At 35.0% G+C, this 27,739-nt stretch overlaps 1 protein-coding gene across 1 annotated transcript; it reads left to right on the top strand.

The window, feature by feature from the left end:
* The first annotated feature begins 463 nt into the window (after positions 1–463).
* LOC123526455 (28S rRNA (cytosine-C(5))-methyltransferase-like) lies at positions 464–24,766 on the top strand. Its single transcript, XM_045305609.2, has 8 exons — positions 464–605; positions 4,025–4,201; positions 4,828–4,945; positions 6,659–6,761; positions 9,908–10,049; positions 10,943–11,058; positions 12,821–12,999; positions 14,476–24,766. The coding sequence occupies exons 1-8, from the start codon at positions 519–521 to the stop codon at positions 15,060–15,062; spliced, it is 1,509 nt and encodes a 502-aa protein (XP_045161544.2). The 5' UTR covers positions 464–518; the 3' UTR covers positions 15,063–24,766.
* The last annotated feature ends 2,973 nt before the right edge of the window (positions 24,767–27,739 follow it).

The following is a 27,739-nucleotide window of genomic DNA, read 5'->3' as shown; positions in this document are numbered from 1 at the left end:
CTGAAGATTTTCTCCTGCTTCAAAACTGATATAATATTAAAATATTTAGACTTAATTAAACAATAAATAAGAATTTAAACTGATGGCCTTTTATGCGATATCCAGGGTTTCCAAACATCACGATGCACATGTCAAAATGCTCATTTTCACCTCGCTAATGGCTCATTGTCACAGGGGCAAAATAAAATCAAAATGGCTTTTTTTTCTTAGAAAACATTATCATTGTAATAAATTTTTAAGTGTATAATTACTGTATCCCAGACCTTTACGTTACTTCCACCTGTGGTTACCAGACCCCTAGCCACTTCCTAATTTTTATACTTTTTCCCTCCAATCCCAAGATTAGATGCTTAGAAATGAAATGATATTAAGATATCTACGTAAAACCATTGTATAAGAAATGTATGACCACATCCGAGATTTCTGAGAATTAGCCGTATAATTCTGGGTTTCCGGGGAATACACATGTTCCTCTCTTTGAAGCTTACTTTGACAAAATCAAGCGTCTATAGAAAAATATGATTCCCGTTGCGACAGCAGTCGTAGCCGACGCTGTAAAGAAAAAAGGATCGTTAAAGAATTTGGTGTTCTCATCAAAGTTTAAGGTGAATGTGTTGCATTGCTCAGAATTCTTTTTTTATTGACGTGCGACCTGTTAAATGTTAAAGTAATGGGTTTTCGCGACCATAGGCGTGCGGATTTTGGGTTTAGGTTAGATAAGTAAAAATGAGATTATTGAGTTGGTTGGTATTATTTAGAAGTTAATATACAGTTAAAGTGTGGCTTCTGGCAATATAAACACACCTTGTTCAGGTAAATTTTTTTCCCTTTTCTAGGTTCTTCCGCAGATACTCTAGCTGCGGCTCTGTGTAGGTTCTAGGTCAAATGGTTCTCCAGTTATTGATCGGAAATGAAGTGTGATGGACGGACAGGGCATAAACAATATGTCTCCCCCAGATCAATTTCTGCTATTTCATATTCTTTAAATCTATAGTCGCCAAATAACCCACATCAACTTTCGATTTTGATGCTTTTTTTTTTAAATACTCTGTATTCGCCTATGATAATAAAAAATGTCAGAGCAGTTCTCTTACCATTTTTTTCAACAAATAGAAGTGGATTGAATCCAGCTTTGCAATGAAAACAGCAGAATCTGCAGACAGGTAGAAAGAGCGAGTTTCCCGGCATGCGCAGGTGTTTTTGTCAAATCACAGCTCGTAGTCAACATGGCGGCAATATGTCCAGCCACAGAGTACCTGTGGGTAATAGGCAGGTTTATCTGGGGGTGAGTGGGGTGGGGGTTAATGCACAGGGCTTAAATAGCATTGAGTTTGGTACGTATACTTTGCCATCAGATTGGTCAAAAGGAAATGTTGTCCCTGTATGCAAGAAAGGACCTCAGAGTGATCCATTCAGCTATCATCCTGTCACTTTAACCTGACAGTGTATTCTTTGTAAACTGTCAACATCTATTGCACCAGATATATCCTCCTTTTTTAGGCCATATTTAAAAAAGCCTTTGTTTGCTGTCTCCCGACCCTATACTTTTTAAAGTTGGGTAGGTAGGTAGGCAATTCTTTTTTTTTTTTTTTTGGTGGGGAGATTTTACTTTTACCATTAGATATATGATCGTTTCTTACAGAATATTTCTTCTGTAAAAAAAAAGACAAACTATATTATGTTGTACAAAAGAATAAAATTAAATAATACAATTTAAACGTTTTTACTTATAAATATTATTTTGCTTTCTTGAAATATATGCGGCACTTGTCATATCGCAACTTATAAAAGAATTTGACCAGCATTATCCAATAAAAACTTTTGGGGCGCAGCATTTTCAGCGGGTAGGTAGGGAGACAGCAAACAAACATATTTTTAATTTTGGCCTTACTAGGTACAACATTCTGTATGAACTGCAATACAGAGGTACAACATTCTGTATGAACTGCAGTACAGAGGTACAACATTCTGTATGAACTGCAATACAGAGGTACAACGTTCTGTATGAACTGCAATACAGAGGTACAACGTTCTGTATGAACTGCAATATACAGAGATACAGTGTTCTGTATGAACTGCAATACAGAGGTACAACATTCTGTATGAACTGCAATACAGAGGTACAACATTCTGTATGAACTGCAATACAGATTCAGAGAGCATCGCTCGTGTGAAACGCAACACCTCAAATTGGTTGATGATCTAGTCAGCAGTTAGACCTTATTTTCTCTGATTTTAGCAAGGCTTTTGAAAAAGTTAGTCACACTAAGTATAGGTTATAGGTCATTTTATGACTTTCTAATGCAATCAAGTTTGCCGAAACAGAGTGTAGCATAGTGAAGGCAATACTTAATGCATTAGAATATCAATAAGTGTATCTACAACAGACATAAAGTTAAAACGTCCCTTTTTCATCAATCAGCGACATCTCCATCTCAAGTAAACTAAGCCACACAGGTAACCCTTCTTTGAAATTACTGTTAATTAGTAGAAACATATTTTTTTTTAATTTGCACATTTGTACATAGTGACTTTTTACAATATCTGATTAAAAAATCTGGTTCTGTTTTATTTTGCAAAGGTGACTGAGAATAGAGTTTTAGATTTGAATTTGAATTTCTCTGGGAGGTGTGGCCAACATTGTCTGTACACAAAACCATGCGGATGTAATTATAAATACATAGTAGACGACTCACTTATCGAGTTGTTTCTAGAACGCAATATTACATTCTTATTCAATGAAAAAACAATATGCAGGTTTAACTCATAATAATCTAACAGTACTATTTAAGCAACTACATGACTGTATAACTTAAAAATAAAACAAGACAAAGTAAGTGCACTCTGGTTTATTTTTAGACTAGTAGAGGTAATTGATCGTGGAGATAATACAAAGAGTGAAAGGTGCAGAAAGGTTAAACTTAAACTATGAAAGTACAGCTTGCATTAAAAAGAAGAAAACAAAACACAATTTGATATTTATATACTTGGCCCGTTCTTTACATAGACACATTATTTCTTGTATGCAGCCCCTGTTTTGGTAGTTGCTCCGCCTCCCTGAATGTGGGAAATCCATAGAAGGCAGAACAATGAATACTCATTAATTTTGTACTACTTCATGATTAAGTGGACCAATTTTTTCAGTTATGAAATAATATGAAAATAAGTTGGTTACTTTTTTGAAAATCCTAGGCTTGTCATTGGATAAAATAGATGAACTATAAACTGCTTTACAAACTTCATGAGTATGGTATCAGAGGCTGCCCTCTTGACTGGATTCACTCTTTCTAAATAGGCAGAACCCAGGTGGTTGTTCTATTTTATACCAAGTTATTGCCCTTTGATTATTCAACAGCAGTACATGTATATTGTAGTACAATTCTTGTACGGAGTATTGCTCAGCAACCAGTGGTTGGAATTTAGCTATACAATGTACTTCATTAGGAAGCTTTACTATCAAGAGGACATATGCATATATTATCTTTTTGTTTCAGTTGGGTGATTTTTCACTGATTTATTGCCTTTTGATTATTTAACATTAGTAAACTATAGCGCCATCATAGCCGGGAGTATTTCTCAGCAACCACTGCCTGGAATTTAGCAAAAATTCATACGACACTTCACTCTCAAGAGGTGCACATATTTTCTTCATTATCCATTGGAATAAGTGCAGATTTCGGATTCAGCATCCATTGGTTTTACCGATGTTTTTTGTTCAAAAGTTTACTGTTATTCTTTAATCTTTTCCAATTTTATGTGTTTTTAAGTTCTAAAGATTATATACTAAGGGGCTGCAAGACCTGATTTTGAATTACTTGTTCATTTTTGCCAAAAAGTATTTTCTTTATTGACCTTATAACAGTTATATAGGAAAATATGGTAAAATTCTATTTGTCTGTTTGGGCTCAGGACAGGCTGGGCAAGCTGGAAAATTTATTTTGCAACCCCTGAATACTCACTGGGAAATTACTACACTTCATGAGTTGAGATATTTTGTATTATATTTAAATATGTGTCATTTCAGAATAAGAAAGCTTTGTATGCTCTGACCTGTGAGACATTAAGGTACAGGAAACCTCTTTTAGAAATAGCGGCAGAATGTGGTGTGTTAAAGGATAAGAGACTGAGAAATGATGATAACCTTGCAGCAGTTCTCATGTATGAGCATTTACTGGGAAAGGGTGTTTCTGGAAAATACAAGGTTGGAATTTTTTTTATTATTTTGTTGTTCACTTTCATGTTTTGACATCTTTGGGGTCTTTATGATTGGTGCAATTTCTTCGTGTCTTTTGGAGTACTTGCCATTTACGTTGAAATAACCATTTTATTTTCTTGGCTGAGCCATTTATATTGTTGTCCAGATGTATGATTTTGTAGTTAAACTGATATTAAAAGAACAGAAGTTACAGACCATATTGAATGATAACCTTCCCAAGGCAAGATGGCAATGTTAGCACTGAGCATTTTCACCTGCTTGTGTTTTTAAGCTGAAAATATCAGCTGAGGTCTGGCATTTAATCTAGAATTTGAAAGGATTCTAAATTTTAGACCTGAAATGGATGAAAACTGGCAGATATATGTTTGAGGAAGGATACTCCAAAGGGCTGTCATTGCCTTTTTGTTTAAAACGGATACCATTGACTGTCCCTGTTTGGGATCTGGTATACATTTACATGAACCAGCTTGATTTAAACTGGATACTGAGCAGTGTCTGTTACCAAAGTTAAGCTGCATTATGAATGTAATTTACCTTTAAAAATTGAGATCTTCACAATTATTTTTGAATTTTGCGTGTATTAATTAGTAAATTGTTTGTTTTCACAACAGGTCATGCTTCATAAGTATAAAAATGCCATACACAGCAGGTGTGAGAGGATAAAAATAGAACAAGGAGTGACAGATCTGAAGCAAGCACTTCAGAAACTGCTGCCATCTCATGTAGCAGGTATGTTTGAAGAAAGTGAAACTAACAGAAAAAGAAACTAATAGTAGGCCTCTGTGGTCGAATGGTAAAGGTCATTAACTTTGAATCACTTGTTCCTTACCGATATGGGTTAGAAATCTCACTTGGTATGTCAAATTCTTTATATGAGGGAGCCATCCAGCTGCTTTTTAGAAGGTTGGTTGTTCTTCTGATGTTCCCACTTATGCCTGACTGAAACAGTGCATGGAGGGGCACCTGATGTCTTCATCTACTACCAAAATTTGGAAATGTTGCCATATGACCTTAATTGTGCCTGTGTGACTTTAAACCTATTAAACAAAAACACAAAAAACTAATGCAGTTATATCTCCAAAGCAATTCATGTTTAGTTCATTGTTTTAAATTGATTTTTTTTTGTATATACAAAATGTAATTTTGTATGATGAAAATGTTGTATATTTTGAACTACAGTGCAACCATTGTAGGGTAAACATTGCTTGGAAAACTCGAATATGTTTGTTGTACATATGTTGTACAAAAGGTTTTGCTTTGGAAAAGTTAAATTTATAAGATTTTTGTCTGATAGGAGAAGAAAATATCAAATTTTGTGAAGAGATGTCTGTTGTATGAAGGTATTGTCGTTACCTGAGTTTGTACTGCATATTTAAAAGGAAAGTACCAGGCTGCTGACAGTCTCTCATTCGACCTTCTGGTTATAATTAAAAAAAAACACACACAGTTTAAGGTAATGGACCTATAATGACAATCTGCAGTGTCCTACCTGCTGGCTTAGCTCAATAGGAGGAGTGCAGATCTATGTATTGCGGGGGTTGTGAGTTTGTTCCCTGGATGGGGCATATGTTCTCTATGACAGTTTTATAAAAGATTTAACTTAACTGAAATACTGTTTAAAAAAATGGTGTTAAACCAAAAAACAAACAAACCTTTCTTTACAAGCTATGGTAAGTTTCTCTGATGGCTAACACAGTCTGCTTACATAGCTTATACACAAATACATGGCTCTCCATTCCTCTTTGAAAATACCAGAATCTCATACAGAGAATAATTAGTTTTATCACATTTTTGACGTCGCGGGAGTGGAATAAAGCCATTAAATAAAAACGATAATACACTAGTGTAATAAAGCTTTGACGTCGACGTCATTTATAGTTTAGGCGACGTCGGTCAAATTGTCTTGTTTATATGGTAAAAGAAAGTCGATTTTTTGATGTTTCGACAAGAAAGGCTAACATGTGATAAAAAGAATATTACATTTGTGACTTTCCACATTGAATTTATTAAACTCGTTGAATAAAATTGATAAAATGCTCAGCAGAGCCTCGCATTTTATTATTTTATTCAACTCGTTTAATAAATTCAATATGAAAAGACACTCATGTAATATCCTCTATAAGTGCAAATTGCCAGAGAATACTATGTAAAGTGCAAATTGCGAGAGAATACAAAGTCACATGCAAATAGCTAGAGAATACTATGTAAAGTGCAAATTGCACGAGGATACAAAGTCACATGCAGATAGCTAGAGAATACATGTACTTAGTTTAGTGCAAACTGCCAGAGAATACAAAGTCAGGTGTAAATTGCCAGAGAATACTAGGTCAAGTCCAGATTACTAGAAACTACTAGGTGGAGTGCAAATAGCTGATTGTTTTCTGGGTCAGCTACCTTAAATACATATAGTTTACACACATTTCTTCTTCCATGTTGTTATAGATAAACCACTACCAAAATATGTAAGGATCAACACAATACTGGGCAGAAAAGAATATGTGATGGGAGAACTACAAAAACAGTTCGAGTTGAGAGAACATTTAAGGTGAGTTGTCACAAATTTCTACTTGTCCTGGCTCTTTAAAGAATTCTTGTTCATTTTTTGGAATTTGTAATTTCTTGCAAATAGAGACAAAATTCATTGACTTCATTTAACTAGCTTACCTTGCCTCCAGTATGAAATAAGTTTAGTGAGCTACTTACTTTGTATAGTTTTAAGACATTGACCTAACAAAAACATTATGCAGTACCTACAGCATGTATCTATACTTTTTAGGGACCCGCCTTCTTGGTGGAAGCTCAGTTGTATAAATCACTGTGTCAGTCTTTTTCCAGGCCATATCTTTAAACCTTTTTAGGAATTTTGTTGAACTTTCACACATTGACAGAGGACATTAGGAGGAAGTGCAATGTATAAGAACCTTTACTCTACCTTGTATACGTTTGGAATTATCTCCCTTTTGTATATGCCTGAAGAGAGGTATTAGTTGATGGGACTGGTCATCCGTCTGTCCATCTGTTAGCTGCTGAGTTTTATTTCTGCTCAGTATGATAAGAATGCTTGGATCTATGATTGTGAGACTTATCACACACATTGCTGATGGGCTCTGGATAACCCCTATTGATTTTGAGGTCAGTGGGTCAATGTGAGACTGACAGTTTGTACAAAAATGTTTGGTATCTTTAGAACCCTTTGACTTACATCAAGCTTTGACTGATGATTCTTAACCCTTATTGCCCCATGTGGTTTTGGGATGATCTGTGTATGAAAAGAATTGGAACCACTGCCTTACCCTTGCATGATCGTAAGAGGCGACTAATAGGGTCTTAACACTTGGTTTTGCAGTAACTCTGTGATTCCAGCAGGTATTCAAAGTTTGATTCCATACCTCATGTTTATATTTCGATGTAAATGAGATGTCGAACCAAAATTTGTAGTCCTGTTTGGTGCCATATAACCTATACTATGTTGGTGCGCCATAAAACCCAAATAAATAAATAAATAAATAACCCTTATCATGCTGGATACGATTGATTCTGCCTTGGCGACCAGTGTAGATCATGATCAACCTGCACATCTATGCAGTCTGATAAAGATCTGCACTGTTCGCTATTCAGTCAGTATCTTTTCGGTAAGCACCCTTTATAACAGTTAATGTTACTGTCCAGATTGAAATTTGGACAAATTCATTATAGAAATTTAGCAGGATAAGGGTTAAAGGTATACTAGTCCGAAAATCCATATTTGAAAATATAAACAATATTGCTACATATAGTTCACGTAAACATAAGATAAAATGGTTATGTGTATCAACAGTACTTTGCATTCGGTTTAAAATAGCACACACTTAACCCATGTACAGCTAAACAAAGTATAAATGTGTACTACCCTCCAATATGGCATTTAATTATGAATGTAGTTCTATATAAACAATCAATTTATATACTTAAGTAAAATTTAATACATTTGATTAGGACTGTCTACATTCGAATTAAATATCTAACCAAAAATTTTTTTTTTAAAACATAGGCATTGCATATCATAAAACTTGATATACACATTGCAGCAATTGCTTTGGGCAGTACTCTTGTTATCATAAAGATTTCTCAAGAATTAGACAAGGGATTTGGTTCATATTTCTCATAAATGTAAAGGACATTAGAAGAAGTGCATTGTTCAAAAAACATACACCTCCGCACTTTAAAAACGCACCACTTAATAAATACACAAATTACACTTTCTGAGTGGACCAATTTATTCATTCTTGTATTATATAGTAATCTCAATATCTCTTCCATAAGATGTGCAAAAATGAAAAAGATCTATAAATAAAAACTACTTATTTAAGATGTTTATATCTGGTACACCTCAGTTTCAAAATTCACAAAATAGAATTTTGAGATTTTTTATTACTTATTTCACACATAAAGTCTTCCAATATTAATTTAAATGATAACAAATGTCTTTTTCCAATACACTAGTCACTTGTCGCTTAATTAAAATTATATTTATTCAAAACCACTCATCCGTGACTTATTATGCACAGGTAAGACGTTTAGCACGTTTTGCATGTGCACTGTACATGTGAGTTGTCAAATAATATAAAATTTATAAATTCGTGATCTCTAATAAAAACGTAACTATAAGATCAACAATTGTTTTATTTTGTATAAATAACAAGTTCACAATATGCCCCGACTTCCGGATAATATTCAGGAACGCGCCATTGGAATGATGCAGGCTGGTATGAGTGCGCGAAGGATTACTATTCTTTTACATTGTCATCATACAACCATTACAAGACTGGTCGTCTGTGAATTTTGACTTGGAGGGTGGTGTTGTTTAATAGGACGAAATGAACAGTTTTTGTTAACCGATTTTTGTTAAATTTTCCTTGTTTGTGTACCAGATAATGAATTTATGTAATCACATAAAAATAATGGAATTGTCATATAAAATTAAATTTTATGACCCATTTTCTGAGTGGTGCGTTTTTAAAGTGCGGAGGTGTAACTCTACCTTGCCCCACTTAGAGTTATGACCTTTATTTTACTTGTATTTAGTTATGCTCCAGACAATGCCTGGAATATCACTGAAAAACTATTCAAAGGATGGAATTTAGAGGACATTGAGAGGAAATACATTATGCAAGAACCATAACTGTTTTGTCTGTCTCCACATAATTATTGCCCTTTGTTCTTTTAATCCAACATGGATCCTGTTGATAATGAATTGTCTTGAATTTGCATATTTTTATGCCCCCCGGCATCTACTGATGCGGGAGGCACATAGTGATTGTCCTGTCTGTTCGTCCACATGAGGTTAACCAAATGGGAACGTTTTGTCTAGCATCAATACCCCTTACTAGAATGACTTGATACTAATGCAGATGTCACCTGTGACCATTCCTCATCTTCAGACATCACCTGACCTCAGTTTGACCTTGACCTTGACCTCGTTTTGGACTTAGGTTGCTTTGTACCGACAAGGATGCCACGGGGGGCATCAAGCGTTTATTGAACGCAGCTCCTTGTTTGCACAATGTTTTCATTTGCAAAAGGATATTAGACAACAGTTCATTAGAAAAATGTTTTGATTCAGTTCCTCCAAGCACTGATGTTCCAGTTGCAACATTACTACTATATTGTTTACATATTACCATGGTAACGGTCATTGTGTTTTTTGTTCAGGTCGGTCAGCATGACAGAATGTGACAGCGGAGACTGGTTTATAGAGGATGAACATATACCCAACTTGTTGATGCTTCCCTCCTCTACACAGCTTCATAATCATCCATTGTACTTGTCTGGTAAAGTTATTATCCAGGACAAGGTCAGTGTTGTTTTCTGCTTATATTATACATTTCTTTATTAGTTTTATTGTAAAAAAGCTTAGAGGATATTTGAATTCTGAGTCTGGGAAAAACCGGGGTCCCAGGTTATTGTTTGGAGACCAGTCTATAAACTCAAGCATCTGATTGCACATTTTGAACTTGACCAATGGTAAAACAGCATAGTTAGACTGGTCTCAGGTCTCAGTGTTGTATCTCAAGAACCAGCTCTAATGTCATAAAATTATGAGAAGCATGGATTGTGAACCAAATGTATTTTGAAACCATGATCTGCAACTTTTGTGGCTGGCACCTTACCAACAATGCCTGTGTGGTATTTACTATATGGTGTACAAGTTGTTTATTGGATGTAAAGTTCAAGATATGAAAATATTTTGAAATGATAATGAAAACACTTGCATTTTTAGCTCTGCATTTTTAGCTCTATTATTTGAATTTTTTTTAATAGTAGACTTTTGGTAATCACCCTTTCTTCGGCACTCACATAACCAGGCAGAGTTTCAAAATTGATATCACAGGCTTACATCACATGGCAAGTTTCATAACTCTGGCTTTCATTTTAGTAAAGTTATGTCCCTTTTTCAGCTTTCAAAATTTTGCTAAGGCTTTTGTATGCAAGCTTTTACTAGGTGGAAGGGATTCAAATAGCTGAGCGAGCTGTTATTGGACAGCTCTTGTATTGTTGGTTGATATATTATCAGATAAAAGTCTTATCTTTTTGGTTTTGGAAAATCATGTCTTGTTCTCGACACTTTTTATCCAGAATGTGGCTCAAACTTAGATTTCAAAATCTGTTCTTGGGAAAATGATTATTTTAGAGACAGCGATCTACTATTTTGTGTAATCCTTATGATGATTTCAAATATTTTTACAGGCTAGCTGTTTCCCAGCATATATACTAAATCCTCCAAGTGGTTCCACAGTGATAGATTGTTGTGCTGCGCCGGGAAACAAAACAACACATCTGGCAGCTATTATGGGGAATAATGGGTACAAACAAATTGATTAATATCCATGTGTAACACTAATTCATGTATGGCACAATATCCATGTATTGCACTTAAATCTGTGCATGGCACAATATCCATATATGGCCTGATATCCATATATGGCACCATATTCATGTATGACATGATATCCATGTATGGCACCATATCCATGTATGGCATGATATCCATAAATTGCACAATATCCATGTATGGCACTATATCCATGTATGGCATGATATCCATATATGGCACCATATCCATATATGACATGATATCCACATATGGCACCATATCCATATATTGCACTATATCCATGTATGGCATGATATCCACATATGGCACCATATCCATATATGACATGATATCCACATATGGCACCATATCCATATATTGCACTATATCCATGTATGGCATGATATCCACATATGGCACCATATCCATATATGACATGATATCCACATATGGCACCATATCCATATATTGCACTTATCCATGTATGGCACGATATCCACATATGGCACCATATCCATATATTGCACTTATCCACATATGGCACCATATCCATATATTGCACTTATCCATGTATGGCATGATATCCACATATGGCACCATATCCAGGGCACTCGTTTGGCCATTTTTGGGGCTGAATATGGGTACCATTCCCCTCCTAAAATAATATGTTTTTTTCCCCCTTTCTCAGAAGAAAATTCCCCTGATGATAGGTTGTTTGACACAAATAGATATTAACTCTTTCTTTTAATATTATATAGTACTAGTATTAGTACCTCTAAGGAATATTTACTGTTGCAATATAGTCACATCAGTTAGAAATGATTGAAAACAGTATTAATAAGTGTGAAAAGTAGTTATATATACATGGCTAAAACTTCCCCATTTCATCCTAAAATGTCGAAAACTTCCCCTTCCTGAGGGTATGGGTACCTGTCCCCAAAAGTTTTCTAGTGCCCTGATATCCATATATTGCACTATATCCATGTATGTCATGACATCAATATATGACACCATATCCATACATTGCACTGTATCCATGTATGGCATGATATCCATATATGGCACCATATCCATATATTGCACTACATGTATATCCATGTATGGCATGATATCCACATATGGCACCATATCCATACATTGCACTATATCCATGTATGGCATTATATCCACATATGGCACCATATCCATATATTGCACTACATGTATATCCATGTGTGGCATGACATCCACATATGGCACCATATCCATATATTGCACTATATCCATGTATGGCATGATATCTATGTTTGCAACAATATCCAGTTTTAGCACAGTATCCATGTATGGACACTCTGTGTTTTGAAATGCACAGACAGCAACTTTTCTAAATGATTCATAGTTGTTTATGCAGAGAATGTAGGAATCTTTCGCTTGTTGAAGGTGCAGACTCAAAGGTTACTGTTGAGGTGGTAACGAGGCTCTGCGGAGTTACTGTGAAAACTGTTACCCAAGCATTGCATATTTCCATCCACACAACAACCAGTGATAAATTCTTTTCTAACATAAAATTTATTCAAATGTTAGAAGAAATGAAATAAAACAGATGCTTTCGAGAGTGGCTCTATTGTATTTAATACATATTTTCACTTTTATTGTTATTTCCCAATGTGAAACGTACATTTTAGTCAGACTAGTAATTGAGAATATGTGACATTTCTATGGTGTCTGTGATAACCTCCAGGACTAATTTATTCAGTATGTTTAATCCACAGAACAATATATGCCTTTGACAAGGATCCAAAGAGGTTGTCAACGCTGAAGACGCTTGTAGCAAAGGCTGGGGCTACTTGTGTACAAGCTGGATGTAGAGACTTCTTGTCTGTTAGTCCGCTAGACAAGATGTATGAAAATGTGGAGTATATATTGGTGGATCCTTCATGTAGCGGATCAGGTTGCTCTTTCCTTCAATAATGACAAACAATGCAGTACTTTACCATTCTTTGTTAGTCTAAACTTAATTATGATGATTCAAGCCTGTGGCTCACACACTAACAAAGAACAAATATTCACAATTATACATACACATACCTACTTTATGTGAGAATAATCGGATATAAAGTTAATACAGCTTTTATGAACAAGGCTGATAGGGTTTTATTTTCATAAAGAGAAGTGGCATACACCTGTTATTTTGGGAAAAAGTTTTTTTTGTGGGCGAAGGGGAATAAAAGCCCTAATGTTATATCCATCTTAATGAAAAAAAAACCTTGTACACTTTTAAAGACATTTTCTAAGGAGAAAGTGCCTATTAACATTGCAGTCTATAGAAGTATTAAATGCCAAGCTTGATAACTGCTTCCTGGAACACCGACCAGCACTCTTTGCCTTGATAAGGGAATGTAGAGACCACAGTCAAATTCTGCTTCCACCGAGGTTTGCGCCTACGGCCTCTGAATCAGGAACAAGACTTTATACCCGTGCTCTGTTGCCTCCTCTCCCCTTTCTTAATTCTTTATTCTCATTCCATGAGACAGACATCCAAAACGGCAAGAAAAACTAAAAATTGTTGTTGTACGTAATATTATTTGATATAATATAGAAAACAGAAATTATCCTTTGCTCTAAAACTATTTAGAAAACAACACCATAGCCGTAAAATCCAACTCACCCCCAATTCAAACAATCATCCTTCAGATTGGAGCTCTTTGTTATGAAACTTGAATTGATTGTATTTAACAAATTTCTGTAGTTGGGACAGGATGATGGTTAAAATACAAATTTTATAAAACTTTAGGAATTACTAGCCTTGATGTCATTAAGAATGCTATTAAACTTAAATGTCAGTTCCCATACAATCTCTATTAGCACAGTTTTTCTAAGAAAAAGTAGAGCTATTGCACCCTCCCCAGCATCGGAGTCGGTGTCTCCGTTGGTAAAAGCTTTTGATAAAGTCAAATATCTCTGTTACTATCTAAGCTATTGACTTGAAACTTAAAATAGTTATTAACTATCAAAGTCTACACCAGGAAAAACAATCCCCATGACTGATTTGAAATTCAATAGAGTTATGCCCCTTTTTGATTTAGAATTTTTTTGTTAATTTGTTAAAGTTTTATAAAGTTTTTTCTGGCAAAGCTCTAATTCAGAGTCAAGCACTGAGAAAAGTCGAGCGTGCTGTCTTACATACAGCTCTTGTTTTAAATCTGGTTACTTGCAAACTGATAATAGTATATGTTTGTATTAATTTTGATTATCTAGGTATGCAAGTCAGTGACCCTATGCATGGATCAACTCATGCCTGAAATTATTCCTGTAGCATCACCTTGGATCATTATGACAACTTTACAACAAGAACTGTCTGAAATTGTAGAAAAGACAAAAATATCTATAGCATTTTGTATTACAATGATTTCCTTTATTTCAACAGGAATGGTTAACAGGCAGCAACAGTTTACAGATGAAAAGGAATCATGTACCTCTGAGAGGTTGCAACAACTGTCCAAGTTTCAGATATCCATTCTAAAACATGCACTTAATTTTCCACGTGTTAAAAAGGTCGTTTATTCAACATGCTCCATTCATGATGAAGAAAATGAAATGGTTGTTGAGGAAGTGTATTCACAGTTTTGTGATAAATTTGAGATAGAAAGTGTAATGCCAGCATGGAAATATAGAGGAAAGAAGATATATAAACATGGAAGTCAGTGTTTACGAATGTCTTACGAAGATTGCCAAACTAACGGGTTTTTTGTTGCAAGTTTTATAAAGAGAAGTAATGAACTTTTAGTAAATGATGTACCTGAACATTTTAATAAAAGGAAAGAAAAAATGAGTAAAGGTGAAAAGGATTCGTCATATTTAAGTACAGAAAGTAAAGGTATTGCTGAAAAGATATTGAAGAAAAACAGGCAAAGAGTATGTGTTCGAAATAATGGCTTTTTGCGTAAACATTCTGATATCACAGAAAAAAACAAAACAGTAAGGGCAACAACTAGATGGACTGTGATGAAGTAGGGTATTTGAATCAGTATCTTATGTATAACGTATAATTTTTGTGCCACACCCCCCTCCCCCCAAAAAATATTTTTATGCCCCCGGCATCTACTGATGCGGGAGGCATATAGTGATTGTCCTGTCCGTCCATTCGTTTGTTCGTTCATTCGTTCGTCTATCGGTTCGAGGTTAACCAAATGGGACCGTTTCGTCTAGCATCAAGAATGCGTACAAGAATGAATTGATACTAATACAGATGTAACCTGTGACCATTCCTCATCTTCAAACATCACCTGACCTCAGTTTGACTTTGACCTTTACCTCGTTTTGGACTATGGTTGCTTTGTATCGGCCACCTCTTGGTTAACCAAATAGAACCATTTAGTCTAGAATCAGTACCCCTTACTAGAATGAATTGATACTAATGCAGATGTAACCTGTGACCATTCCTCATCTTCAAACATCACCTGACCTGACCTCAGTTTGACCTTGACCTCATTTTAGCCTTAGAGTTACCTGAACCATAAGGTGCAAAATTTATCGACAAGGATGCCACTGGGGGCATCAAACGTTTATTAAACGCAGCTCCTTATTTTCTTTTGAGGGGTGGGGGAGGCATTTATATTTTGCCTTGTCTGTATGTGTAACTGTCACTCTGTCCGATTTTTTGTCATGAATACCGCAAGAAGTATTTGACCTAAAGGTATCAAATATCATAGGATTGTTATTCAGTATGTGAAGTTGTGCACCTGGGGTTTGTTTGAGATTTCACTCAGTAAAACTAGTGTTATGGCTCCTGACAGTAAAAAAGTATGTAAAGGCATAAATGTTTGTCTCGCATATATTTCTGAAAGTATTTGATCTGGAGTCACCTGGGTACTTTCTTGGATATCACTCTGTCAGACCAAAGTTGTGACCCTTGACTTAGAAAAAAATATGCATAAAGACTAAAAAAGTTAAGGTTGCATGAATCACAAAAATAGGGCTGGGACGATTACTCGGATCTGATTCGATTACTAGGTGTAACCGGTTTCAATTTTGCAAAACCGCTAATTGCTCTTGAACAATAAACACCACGAATCATAATTTATCTTAGGAGTAAAAAAATTGTTTCCGGTATCCCGACCTACCCTAAATTTTTGGCCCGACCCTAAATGTTTTTATGGCCTTGGAGAATATTCTTTTTAACTTTTTAACGAAAAAATTGCAAAACTGCACTTTTTATGCTTTAAACATGCTCAGTGATGTTAAAAATCAACTTACTGATGCTCTAAAGGCATAACCCTTTTGTTTGTATTCATTTTTTGACACAAAAATATTTTCTGAATAGTCTCCCTTAATAAAAAAAAAAAATAAAAAAAAAAAAAAAAAATTCCAACCTACCTACCCTAATTTATTTTAGCATGTTAGGCCTTATTAATATACATTTTTTTGACTAGCACATAGACCCACAGTATATTTCCGCTAAAACACATTTAACATAGTCAATAGACAGTAATTTGCCTGTCGTGATATGTTTACCGTAAAACAAAATACACCAAAATATGAATTATTTATTATCACACTGCTTGCAAACGATAAAGTCCATAAGTTCCTAATGTAATCAGCTGCTGGACGTACCTACAGTCGTCAGGAAAGAAAACAGCATTTTCAATACGGCGGCTGATTAACCGGTTCGGTTCGATTTCAAACAAATGATTAACCGGTTTCAAAATTTTGAAATCGTCCCCGCCCTACTCAAAAAGTATTTGACCTCGAGTCATGAAACATTAGAGGATTGTTTGAAGTTGTGCACCTGGGGTTTTGTTTGGTATTTCACTCCAAAAGACCAGAGGTATGGCCCTTGACTTAGTCAAAAAGATGCCTTAAAGAGAATTCCTATAGTTTTTATGCCCCCAGCATCTACTGGCATATTCCTTTCATAGATTTTTTTTGTGATCGCTCTGTGTCAGTCGCCGTCGGTGTCAGCTGCGGCGGCGTCGTCTTCAACAATTTCACTGTTAACACTCTAGAGGTCACAGTTTTGGCCCAATCTTAATGAAACTTGGTCAGAATGTTATGTTTGACTAGTTCGATATTGGGTCATCTGGGGTCACAATTTAGGTCACCAGGTCAAATCAGAGGAAAAGTTAACACTCTAGAGGTGAAAATTTTGGCCCAATCTTAATGAAACTTGGTAAGAATGATACCCGCAATAAAATCTTAGACAAGTACGATATTGGGTCATCTGGGGTCAAAAACTAGGTCACCAGGACAAATCAAAGGAAAAGCTTGTTAACACTCTAGAGGTCACAATTTTGGCCCAATCTTAATGAAACTTGGTCAGAATGTTACCCTTAATAAAATCTTGGACAAGATCTATATTGGGTCATGTAGGGTCAAAAACTAGGTCACCAGGTTAAATCAAAGGAAAAGCTAGTTAACACTGTAGAGGTCACATTTATGACTATATCTTCATGAAACTTCATCAGAATGTTAATCTTGATGATCTAAAGATCAGACTTAAATCTGGGTCAGGTGGGGTGAAAAACTAGGTCACTAGGTGAAATCAAAGGAAAAGCTTGTTAACACTCTAGAGGCCACATTTATGACTGTATCTTTATGAAACTTAGTCAGAATGTTAATCTTGATGATCTTTAGGTCAGGTTCAAGTCTGGGTCATGTGGGGTCAAAGACAAGGTCACCAGGTCAAATCAAAGGCAAAGCTAGTTAACACTCCAGAGGCCACATTTATGACCATATCGTAATGAAACTTGGTCAGAATGTTAAACTTGATGATCTTTAGGTCAAATTTTAATGGGGTGAAAAACTAGGTCACTAGGTCAAATCAAAGGAAAAGCTTGTTAACACTCTAGAGGCCACATTTATGACTTACCTTCATGATACTTAGTTAGATTGTTAATCTTGATGATCTTTAGGTCAAGTTTGAATCTGGGTCATGTGGGGTCAGAAACTAGGTCACAGAGTCAAATCAAAGGAAAAGCTAGTTAACACTTTAGAGGCCACATTTATGATCATTATCTTGATGAAACTTGGTCAGAATGTTAATCTTTGTGATCTTTAGGTCAATAGGTCAGGTGAGCGATACAGGACCTTCATGGCCCTCTTGTTTCAAATTCACAAAGTACCCATAGTGAAGAATATTTTTTTAAATTTTGAAAAAACTGTTTCATAGATTTGTTTCTTGTTTTTCTTGTGTATAAATAATTGTATTGTGAACATAAAAAGGGCTAAAAATGTATTGGTCACCAGGCTAAATTTTATGTAAAGACCGCTTGAATACAACACCTGTTCGAACGAAAAATGGTGCAAACCTGACCAAATTGATTACATGTATATCTGCTAGAAGTTTAAAAAAGTTTAAAATATACTTAATTCTTTCTATAATTGAATAATAAATAAGCTGAAAAGAGATATTGTCTTAGCAATACAAAGTTGATTGTCTAACATTATATGAACAACACTGTCTTTGTGCTAAAATGCGCTGTCAAAACACAGCCACAAAATGGCAAGATACATGTCAGACATGATTCATGTCAATACAACATAAACCAGTATAAATATTGGATTACTGATAAAACTTATAAAAAAAGTTATTTTTACAAGATTCCTTATATTTAAGACTGTCTGTCACATGTTTCAACAAATGTTGACTTCACTTCAATTTTCCATAGATAATGTTGGCTGCACAGAAAGATGCGCATAAAAAACTACATGTATAGGAATTCCCTTTAAAGGCCTAAAAGGTTATGACGCATGTATCTAAAAAAAACTTGATAGAAATTGTGTTCAGCATATAAAGTTGTGCACCTGGGGTTTTATTAACTTGTCTGATTTTTTAAAAGAATCTATGATATATTGTCGTGACATTGGTTAAATTTTTTGTTTTAAGGTCCACCTTTTCTCAAAAACTGTAAGAGCTACAGCATTAAAACTTTGCACACTAAGTCTTGTTTGTTATCAATAGGGACTATGTAGACAAAGAAACAAAGAAGCATAACTCTGATATGCATATTGTCAGAATTATGGCTCTTTTTGTACTTAAAAAATTTGAGTTTCTTGGTTAAAATTTTTGTTTAGGTCCACCTTCTCTCAAAAACAGCTTTGACACTTTGCACACTTGTTTATCATCATTAGATGAGTATGTAGGTTGTGAACCATAATTTTGATTTCCATTTTGTCAGAAATATGGCCCTTTTTGTAATTAGAAAATCTGAACTAAAACTCTTTTCTTACATATTGTCCAGCACTTTTTGAGGAGCTATGGCACCAATGGGCGGTGCTTTTGTTTGGGATTTGTCCCCCTTTCCCCATCCTACCCTCCCACCCCTATTCCAAACAAAGAAGAAATAAAGTTTAAGTTTTTTTATTATGCCTCCAAAGGTGGGCAAGACCGAGACCCCTAGCTCCAAAGTCAAGGTCACACTTAGAGGTCAAAGGTTAACATGGTCTGTTTTATGTCCAGTCCATAACTCTGCCATCCATGAAGCGGTTTTGAAATAACTTGGCATAAATGTTTACCATAATGAGACAACATGTCATGTGCAAGACCCAGACCCCTAGCTCCAAGGTCAAGGTCAAACTTAAAAGTCAAAGGTTAACAGGGTATGTTTCGTGTCTGGTCCATACCTCTGCCATTCAGCATGGTATTTTGAAATTACTTGGCATAAAATTTAATGTTCCTCATAATGAGACGACGTGCCATGTGCAAGATCCAGACCCCTAGCTCTAAGGTCAAGGTCACACTTAGAGGTTATTGGTTAACATGATCTGTTTCTTGTCCAGTCCATAACTCTGCCATTGATCAAGGGATTTTGAAATTACTTGGCATTAATGTTCCCTATAATGAGATGAGATGTCATGCACAAGACCCAGACCCCTAGCTCCAAGGTCAAGGTCACACTTAGAAGTCAAAGGTGTTTCTTGTCTGGTCCATAACTCTGCCATTTATCAACGGATTTGAAAATAATTTGACACAAATGTTAACCATATTGAGAATGTGTGTCATGCTTATGACCCAGGCCTCTTAGGTCAAGGTCAAGGTCATGAAATGATGTGTGATTTTTTTGCACATACAACTGTAGCATTCTTGGGCACACTTCGGGGGCATTTGTCACCAATAGTGACAGCTCTTGTTTTACTCCCAGTTTCTTTCATCTTGCGTTCATGGTTATCCATACTACACTCCCTGAATGACTTGCAACACCAACAAGAGGTAGTATGAAAGTTTACTAATAGTGCATGCAGGTTACATATAACCATTCAGTGATAGGAAGTAGGGGCACATATTTGGTCACATATCTAGTTTTCTCAAGTTTGATTTGAATTAGACGTGTAAAACAATTTATTTCTTTGTTTATTGTAAAATATTGTAATGAAACTGAATTTCAACCCGATTTCCAGAAATAAGGGAGGATCTACATGTATGTTTTTGTTAACATGTAAATAAATCAAATGGATTATGTATACAAAACCAAGATCAGTGAAGATTTAACTCAGTGATTGGGTATGATATATATTAGGACTTTGTTTCAGTTACTCATTCTGCCTGAATATTGCATTCTGTTAATTTCTTTGAATAAATTATTTTCATGCCAGATTTTCTTTCTATTTACACTTGGCTTGTAACAGAAATTGTGGGCTTATCTGGAATCTGAATATATTTTTTGGTGTATGAAATTTAAATTATATATACGTAATGTGCATAGCAGTTACAGTACTTGTCCATTGAAGTGCACTTTTGGATCTTTGGTGTTACTTTTAACATACTAGTAACACGCTTAACCTGTTAGCTTGGCTATTCATTGAATAGTGAGAGCTTTTCTACTCACCTGTCATTGTCTGCATTACACCTTGGTTAAAGTCATATCTCAGTAACCATTGCACATATTGGTTTGAAACTTAGGCATCAAAGCTACTGAAACAATCAAGTTAGATAATTCCTGGTTGAATTGAATACAAATTATGGCCTTTTTTTTACTTAGACCATTTGGTTAAAGGTTTAGCATGCAACTAACAAGCTGTAGATCAGTAACAACTACATGTATTAGATAACTCTTGGTCGAATTCAATACAAATCATGGCCATTTTTCAACTAAGAAAATTGATTAAAGTTTTGTGTGCAGTTAACTATCAAGCTGTATTTCAGTAACAACAACATGTATTGTATTGATTCCCAGTCGTCAAGCTTACTAAGATACATGTAATCAAGTAAGATAACTCTTCAATGAATTTAAAACAAATAATGGCCTTCTACTTGGAAAATTCCATTAAAGATATCCATGCAACTCTCAAGTGTCTCTGAGGAACAACTACATGTGATGCTTTGAAATTTCATACAATGCTTTCCAGTCATCAAGCTTACTGAAATAATCAGGCTGGATAAATCTAGGTTGTATTCACTTTTTGACTTAGTTCAAGCTTTGCTATCAAAAATTAAATGGTATTTTATTGGATTGAACCATTATCGAACTGCGATACCCATGTGGAATCAAATATAACTCCCTAAAATACATAAACAACATGCAGACAGTTCATTTAGTACTCCTGCGTAAATATATCAATTAATAATCTTACCATCCGCTTGCATGAAGTTAAATATTACCATGTATTTACAAGAAAATAAAAATAATACTCTGGAATTGTTTCTCTCACAAACCCTCTCAGTATACAGTATGGCTGTTCAGTAGCACTTGTGTGTAGCATTCATTTACACATGGTCAATATTCACATAATTTATGTAAATATTACTAAATTACAATAGAACCTAATTGTCAACTATAAATGTATATTTTAAAAGTATTTTCGAAAGAAATGAGTTTTTTGCTAAACATTCAAAACCTAATTAGGGGGTTACTTTTCAGCTCAACAGCCTACTTTCGGTATTGATGGGGTGCGTGCATCAGACCGTATCAGTTATCTTGTGAGTGTCGGAGATAATGATTTGTTAATTTAATACGATATCATGGAATTTGGCTCTGCAGCCTTGTAACACCTTGTTGATTTGACGCTAAATGTCAAACATTGATTTTTACAGTTGACAAGTATAGCGAACAATTTTTGTAGTAGAATCTATTTAATTAAAATTGATTGTTGCCAGAGTTGTAAATAAACTTCACGTTAAAATCTCAAAATGATGGCCTTAGTTTGCTTATTTTTGCTGAGGATAGATAAAATGTTTATCTGTCAGAAATGCTCAAAAGTTCACCATGATCATTATCAAAATTAGTGACGAATTTGCCATTAACTTCCTTAACTGTGTGTGTCAAAATGATACCTCACCTGTGTAAATAAAAAACGACTGTTTTTGGCCAGGTTCGAGTGTGCACTTTGTTCAACATTTATGTCACACTAAGTATCAGTCAAGAGATGTTGAACTAAGATAAAATTGTTGTAAACATGCAACATTAAAAGTATTTGCCTGAAATTTTACATCCTGTATCAGTGTACATGTGATCAATATTGATCTGAACAGGTAAACAACAATGACTAATGATAACAAACCTAGATACGATTTTTAGCCCACCATCTGCACTCTGCATCTGTGGTCCATCGGCCTTCAGTCTGTCCTTCCATCCGTTAGCAATTTCTCGTTATCGCATCTCCTCAGAAACTACTGAGCGGATTTTGACCAAACTTTGTCAGAATGATGTATTGGTATTCTAGTTGTGTCCCCCTGAAAATCAGACTGGGTTCAACATTTTTTTAATGAGTTATGGCCCTTTGTTTATTTCGATTTCTAATATAATTTTATATCCAGTGGCCCTCCCAAGTAGTTAATTGGTTTTTTATGGCCTTACCTGTTGAAGGGTTTTAAAATCTGCAGACACTAATGAGATAATGATTCAAGTTGTCCATTATTTTCCTATTACAACTCAGCAGTGAATGGACTACCCTAGTAGATTGATGATTAATTTGTTTAGTACTGAAATTTCTGGGTTTGGTTATTAGTTATGATAAGTAATTATGTGTGCATTCTTTGTTTCCATAATAAGAAAAGAATAATAACTGCATATAACGCATTAATGATGTCATCTCTCTTGTTTAGGGTATGGGTTTAATTATTAGTTATAAAATAAATAATTATATGTGCATTCTCTGTTTCCGTAATAAGAAAAAAAAATGCATATGACTCATTATTGTTAACTTTTGTACTAAGTTACTTCCCTTTAAATTCCAATAATTAGCCTATTTTTAGGAATTCTATTTTTAGATTTTCAATATTTTAGGTATTTTTCTAACTTTTTTATTATAAGTCCTATGTAAAAAGTAAATACATTTTCTGCGGTAACATGTTTTGGTAAGACACTTGTTTTGTATTAATTTTTAGTGTAGTATCTCTAATATTAGTCTTGAAATTTGGAACATTCAAAAATGGCTCAATGGTGGGCACCAAGATCATTCTGTGATCTCTTGTTTTAAACTCCGCCTTATATGTATGATAAATGATTCTGTATCAGATAAAATGCAATTTTGATCAGCTACTTTTTCTACGGTAACGGACATAAAGAAAACTATTTGACATCATAATAGAAGGGTGTAGAGGTCAGTGAAAATTTGTGTAGATTCTAGATCTATCTATTTTTAGCTCACCTATCACATAGTGACAAGGTGAGCTTTTGTGATCACCCTTCATCCGTCGTCCGTGCGTCAACAATTTCTTGTCTGCATGATAGTGGTTTCATATATGATTTTATTTTAACCAAACTTGCACACAACTTGTATCACCATAAGGTCTCGGATCCTTTCTTGAACTGGCCAGATCCCATTATGGGTTCCAGAGTAATGGCCCCTGAAAGGGCCAAAATTAGCTATTTTGACCTTGTCTGCACAATAGCAGCTTTATTTATGATTTGATTTTTACCAAACTGGCTCACAACTTATATCACCATAAGATCTTGGTTCCTTTCTTGAACTGGCCAGATTCCATTATGGGTTCCAGAGTTATGGTCCCTGAAAGGGCCAAAATTAGCTATTTTGAAATTTCATTATTGTCATTAGTTGGACTGAGCCAATCAGGGTAGATAACTATGGACTGATTTTATGTCAAATTACCTCCCTTTATTTCAAATTAAAATGGGTATATCTCCATAACTAATGAAGATACTGATCTGAAATTTCATTTATGTCAACAGATTTATTTGGCAGATCCTTCTTTTGTTCACTTACAATAATTTGTACCTTGTAAGAATCACTTTTTTCTTTTTGGTTAAATTTCTTCCCTTTGTTGTTCCTGTCCTTTGGACTTAGATATTTTTTCTGAGGACCTTCGTGTCCTCAAGTGCAATGATAACAGGTGAGTGATATAGGGCCATCATGGCCCTCTTGTTTTTCGATATAAGCCATCCGCGCAGTCTGGTCAGGATCCATGCTGTTCGCTTTCAAAGCCTTTTAGAATTACAGAAACTGTTAGCGAACAGCATGGATCCTGACCAGACTGCGCATATGTGCAGGCTGGTCTGGATCCATGCTGGTCGCAAACCCACTATGTTGGTTTTCTCATTGCATGGCTCAGTTATATGTACTATTGTGATAGATCTGCATAAAATCAATCAAACTGTTTGTAATGCCATTGATGATTTTTATAAACTTTAAGATTTATCAGAATGTGTCAAGGCAAATATCGTAGAGCACTGTACCTCAATCAGTTACATGTACTAAATACTGAATTAACACTACATGTATATTCCATACAGTTAAGTTATAATAAAATCGAAATCACTTTTTGTGAATATGGTATGTTGTACCCAACATATTTCTGTTGCACGAAAACAACTCGATTAATAAAATCCAAGAATAAAATCCTTAACACCCTAATTTATTCTTACCCCAATTGACTTTAACCACTAAGTTATCTTGAACCCTTACCTCATGTTTGAATAAATTACATCCGGTGATTTAAAAGATGTACCACTTTGTCTACATTAAATTACTGTTGAAATTTAAAACTAAATAAAGCTCATTACTTTTGTCCTTCAACCGAATGCTTGTTGACAATGTGACAATTTACACAGTACTTTCTAGTCATCAAACTGACTGAAATAATAAAGTTAGATAACTTTTGGTTGTATTTTTAGCTCTACTATTCGAGCTATCTTACTCACCACGGCGTCGGCGTCGGCGTCACACCTTGGTTAAGTTTTTGTACCAGTCCACATTTTGACTAAGTCTTTTGAGATAAAGCTTTGAAACTTTCAACACTTGTTTACCATCACCATGGCCAGTTATAGGCAAGAGCACATAACTCCATCAGGGATTTTGGCTGAATTATGGCCCCTTTTGACTTAGAAATCATGGTTAAGTTTTTCGTATCAGTTCATATTTTGACAAAGTCTTTTGAGATCAAGCTTTGAAACTTTCAACACTTGTTTACCATCATCATGTCCAGTTATAGGCAAGAGTACATAACTCTGTCAAGGATTTTGGCTGAATTATGGCCCTTTTTGATATAGAAATCTGGGTTAAGTTTTTCGTACCAGTTCATATTTTGACAAAGTCTTTGAAGATAAAGCTTTGAAACTTTCAACACCTGTTTACCTTCACCATGTCCAGTTATAGGCAAGAGTACATAACTTCATCAAGGATTTTGGCTGAATTATGGCCCCTTTTGACTTAGAAATCTTGGTTAAGTTTTTCGTACCAGTTTATATTTTGTGTAAAGTGTTTGACATATGGCTTTGAAACTTTATCACTTGTTCAGTATCATAGTCTCTATCTGTAGGAAAGAGTACATAACTCTGTCATATATTTTGGCTGAATGATTGCCCTTTTTAGCTCGACTATTCGAATAATAAGTAGAGCTATCCTACTCACCACGGCGTCGGCGTCGGTGTCGGCGTAGGCGTCACACCTTGGTTAAGTTTTTCGTACCAGTCCACATTTTGACAAAGTCTTTTGAGATAAAGCTTTGAAACTTTCAACACTTGTTTACCATCACCATGGCCAGTTATAGGCAAGAGCACATAACTCCATCTGGGATTTTGGCTGAATTATGGCCCCTTTTGACTTAGAAATCATGGTTAAGTTTTTCGTATCAGTTCATATATTGACAAAGTCTTTTGAGATCAAGCTTTGAAACTTTCAACACTTGTTTACCATCACCATGTGCAGTTATAGGCAAGAGTACATAACTCCGTCAAGGATTTTGGCTGAATTATGGCCCCTTTCGACTTAGAAATCTTGGTTAAGTTTTTCGTACCAGTTCATATTTTGACAAAGTCTTTTTAGATAAAGCTTTGAAACTTTCAGCACTTGTTTACCATCACCATGTCCAGTTATAGGCAAGAGCACATAACTCCATCAAGGATTTTGGCTGAATTACGGCCCTTTTTGACATAGAAATCTGGTTTAAGTTTTTCGTACCAGTTCATATTTTGACAAAGTCTTTGAAGATAAAGCTTTGAAACTTTCAACACCTGTTTACCTTCACCATGTCCAGTTATAGGCAAGAGTACATAACTTCATCAAGGATTTTGGCTGAATTATGGCCCCTTTTGACTTAGAAATCTTGGTTAAGTTTTTCGTACCAGTTTATATTTTGTGTAAAGTGTTTGACATATGGCTTTGAAACTTTTATCACTTGTTCAGTATAATAGTCTCTATCTGTAGGAAAGAGTACATAACTCTGTCATATATTTTGGCTGAATTATTGCCCTTTTTGGACTTGGAAATTGGTTCTGATTTCATACAAGTCCATGTTTTGTCAAAACTATTTAACATATGGCTTTTAATCTCTGAACACTTGTTTATCATCATGATTTCCATCTGTAGGCAAGAGTACAGAACTCTGACAACTATTTTGGCTGAATAATTGCCCTTTTTGGACTTTTAAATTGGTTCACACATTGCCATTTAGTGCAAGACTTATCGAAATCCACAAATACAGGAACATTGTTTGCCTAATGTATTTTTTTCTTTTGTTTGAATATCTGTAGAAATATTTTGACCCCATTCTTCAATCAGTTCTTTGAATAGTCGAGCGCGCTGTCATCCGACAGCTCTTGTTGGACTTGGAAATTGGTTCTGATTTCATACAAGTCCATGTTTTGTCAAAACTATTTTACATATGGCTTTTAAACTCTGAACACTTGTTTATCATCATGATTTCCATCTGTAGGCAAGAGTACAGAACTCTGACAACTATTTTGGCTGAAACATGGCTCTTTTTTGACTTTGAAATTGGTTCACACATTGCCATTTAGTGCAAGACTTATCGAAATCCACAAATACGGGAACATTGTTTGTCTAATGTGTTTTTTTCTTTTGTTTGAATATCTGTAGAAATATTTTGACCCCATTCTTCAATCAATTCTTCGAATAGTCGAGCGCGCTGTCATCCAACAGCTCTTGTTATACAGGTTATGGTCCTTTTTGACCCTTATTTGATTTGGAAAATTTGGTTGAAGCTTTGCATTGCTATTGTCATAGCCATAATAAAATTTCAATATCTAATATATTGTAATAAAATAATTCAGTTACATAAGTCTTGACAAGTTATGGCTCTTGTTCAGCTTAGAAAATGTCCAATAGTCGAGCAAGTTTTGGATAAGTTTGTAGCTGAATCGTACCAGGAGGAGTTAAATTTGTCAAGAAAAACATATTTGCTTGAACTTGCAAAGCATTACACTTTGTCTGGAATAAATATCTTCCATAGGTATGGAAGACATTAAGAAATGAATTAGTTTGCTACTTTGTATGCA

The sequence above is a fragment of the Mercenaria mercenaria genome, chromosome 14 (assembly GCF_021730395.1).
Source record: "Mercenaria mercenaria strain notata chromosome 14, MADL_Memer_1, whole genome shotgun sequence".
NCBI lineage: Eukaryota > Metazoa > Mollusca > Bivalvia > Venerida > Veneridae > Mercenaria > Mercenaria mercenaria.
Note: the sequence above shows the minus strand (reverse complement) of the source record. Positions and strands in the feature narration are given on the sequence as shown.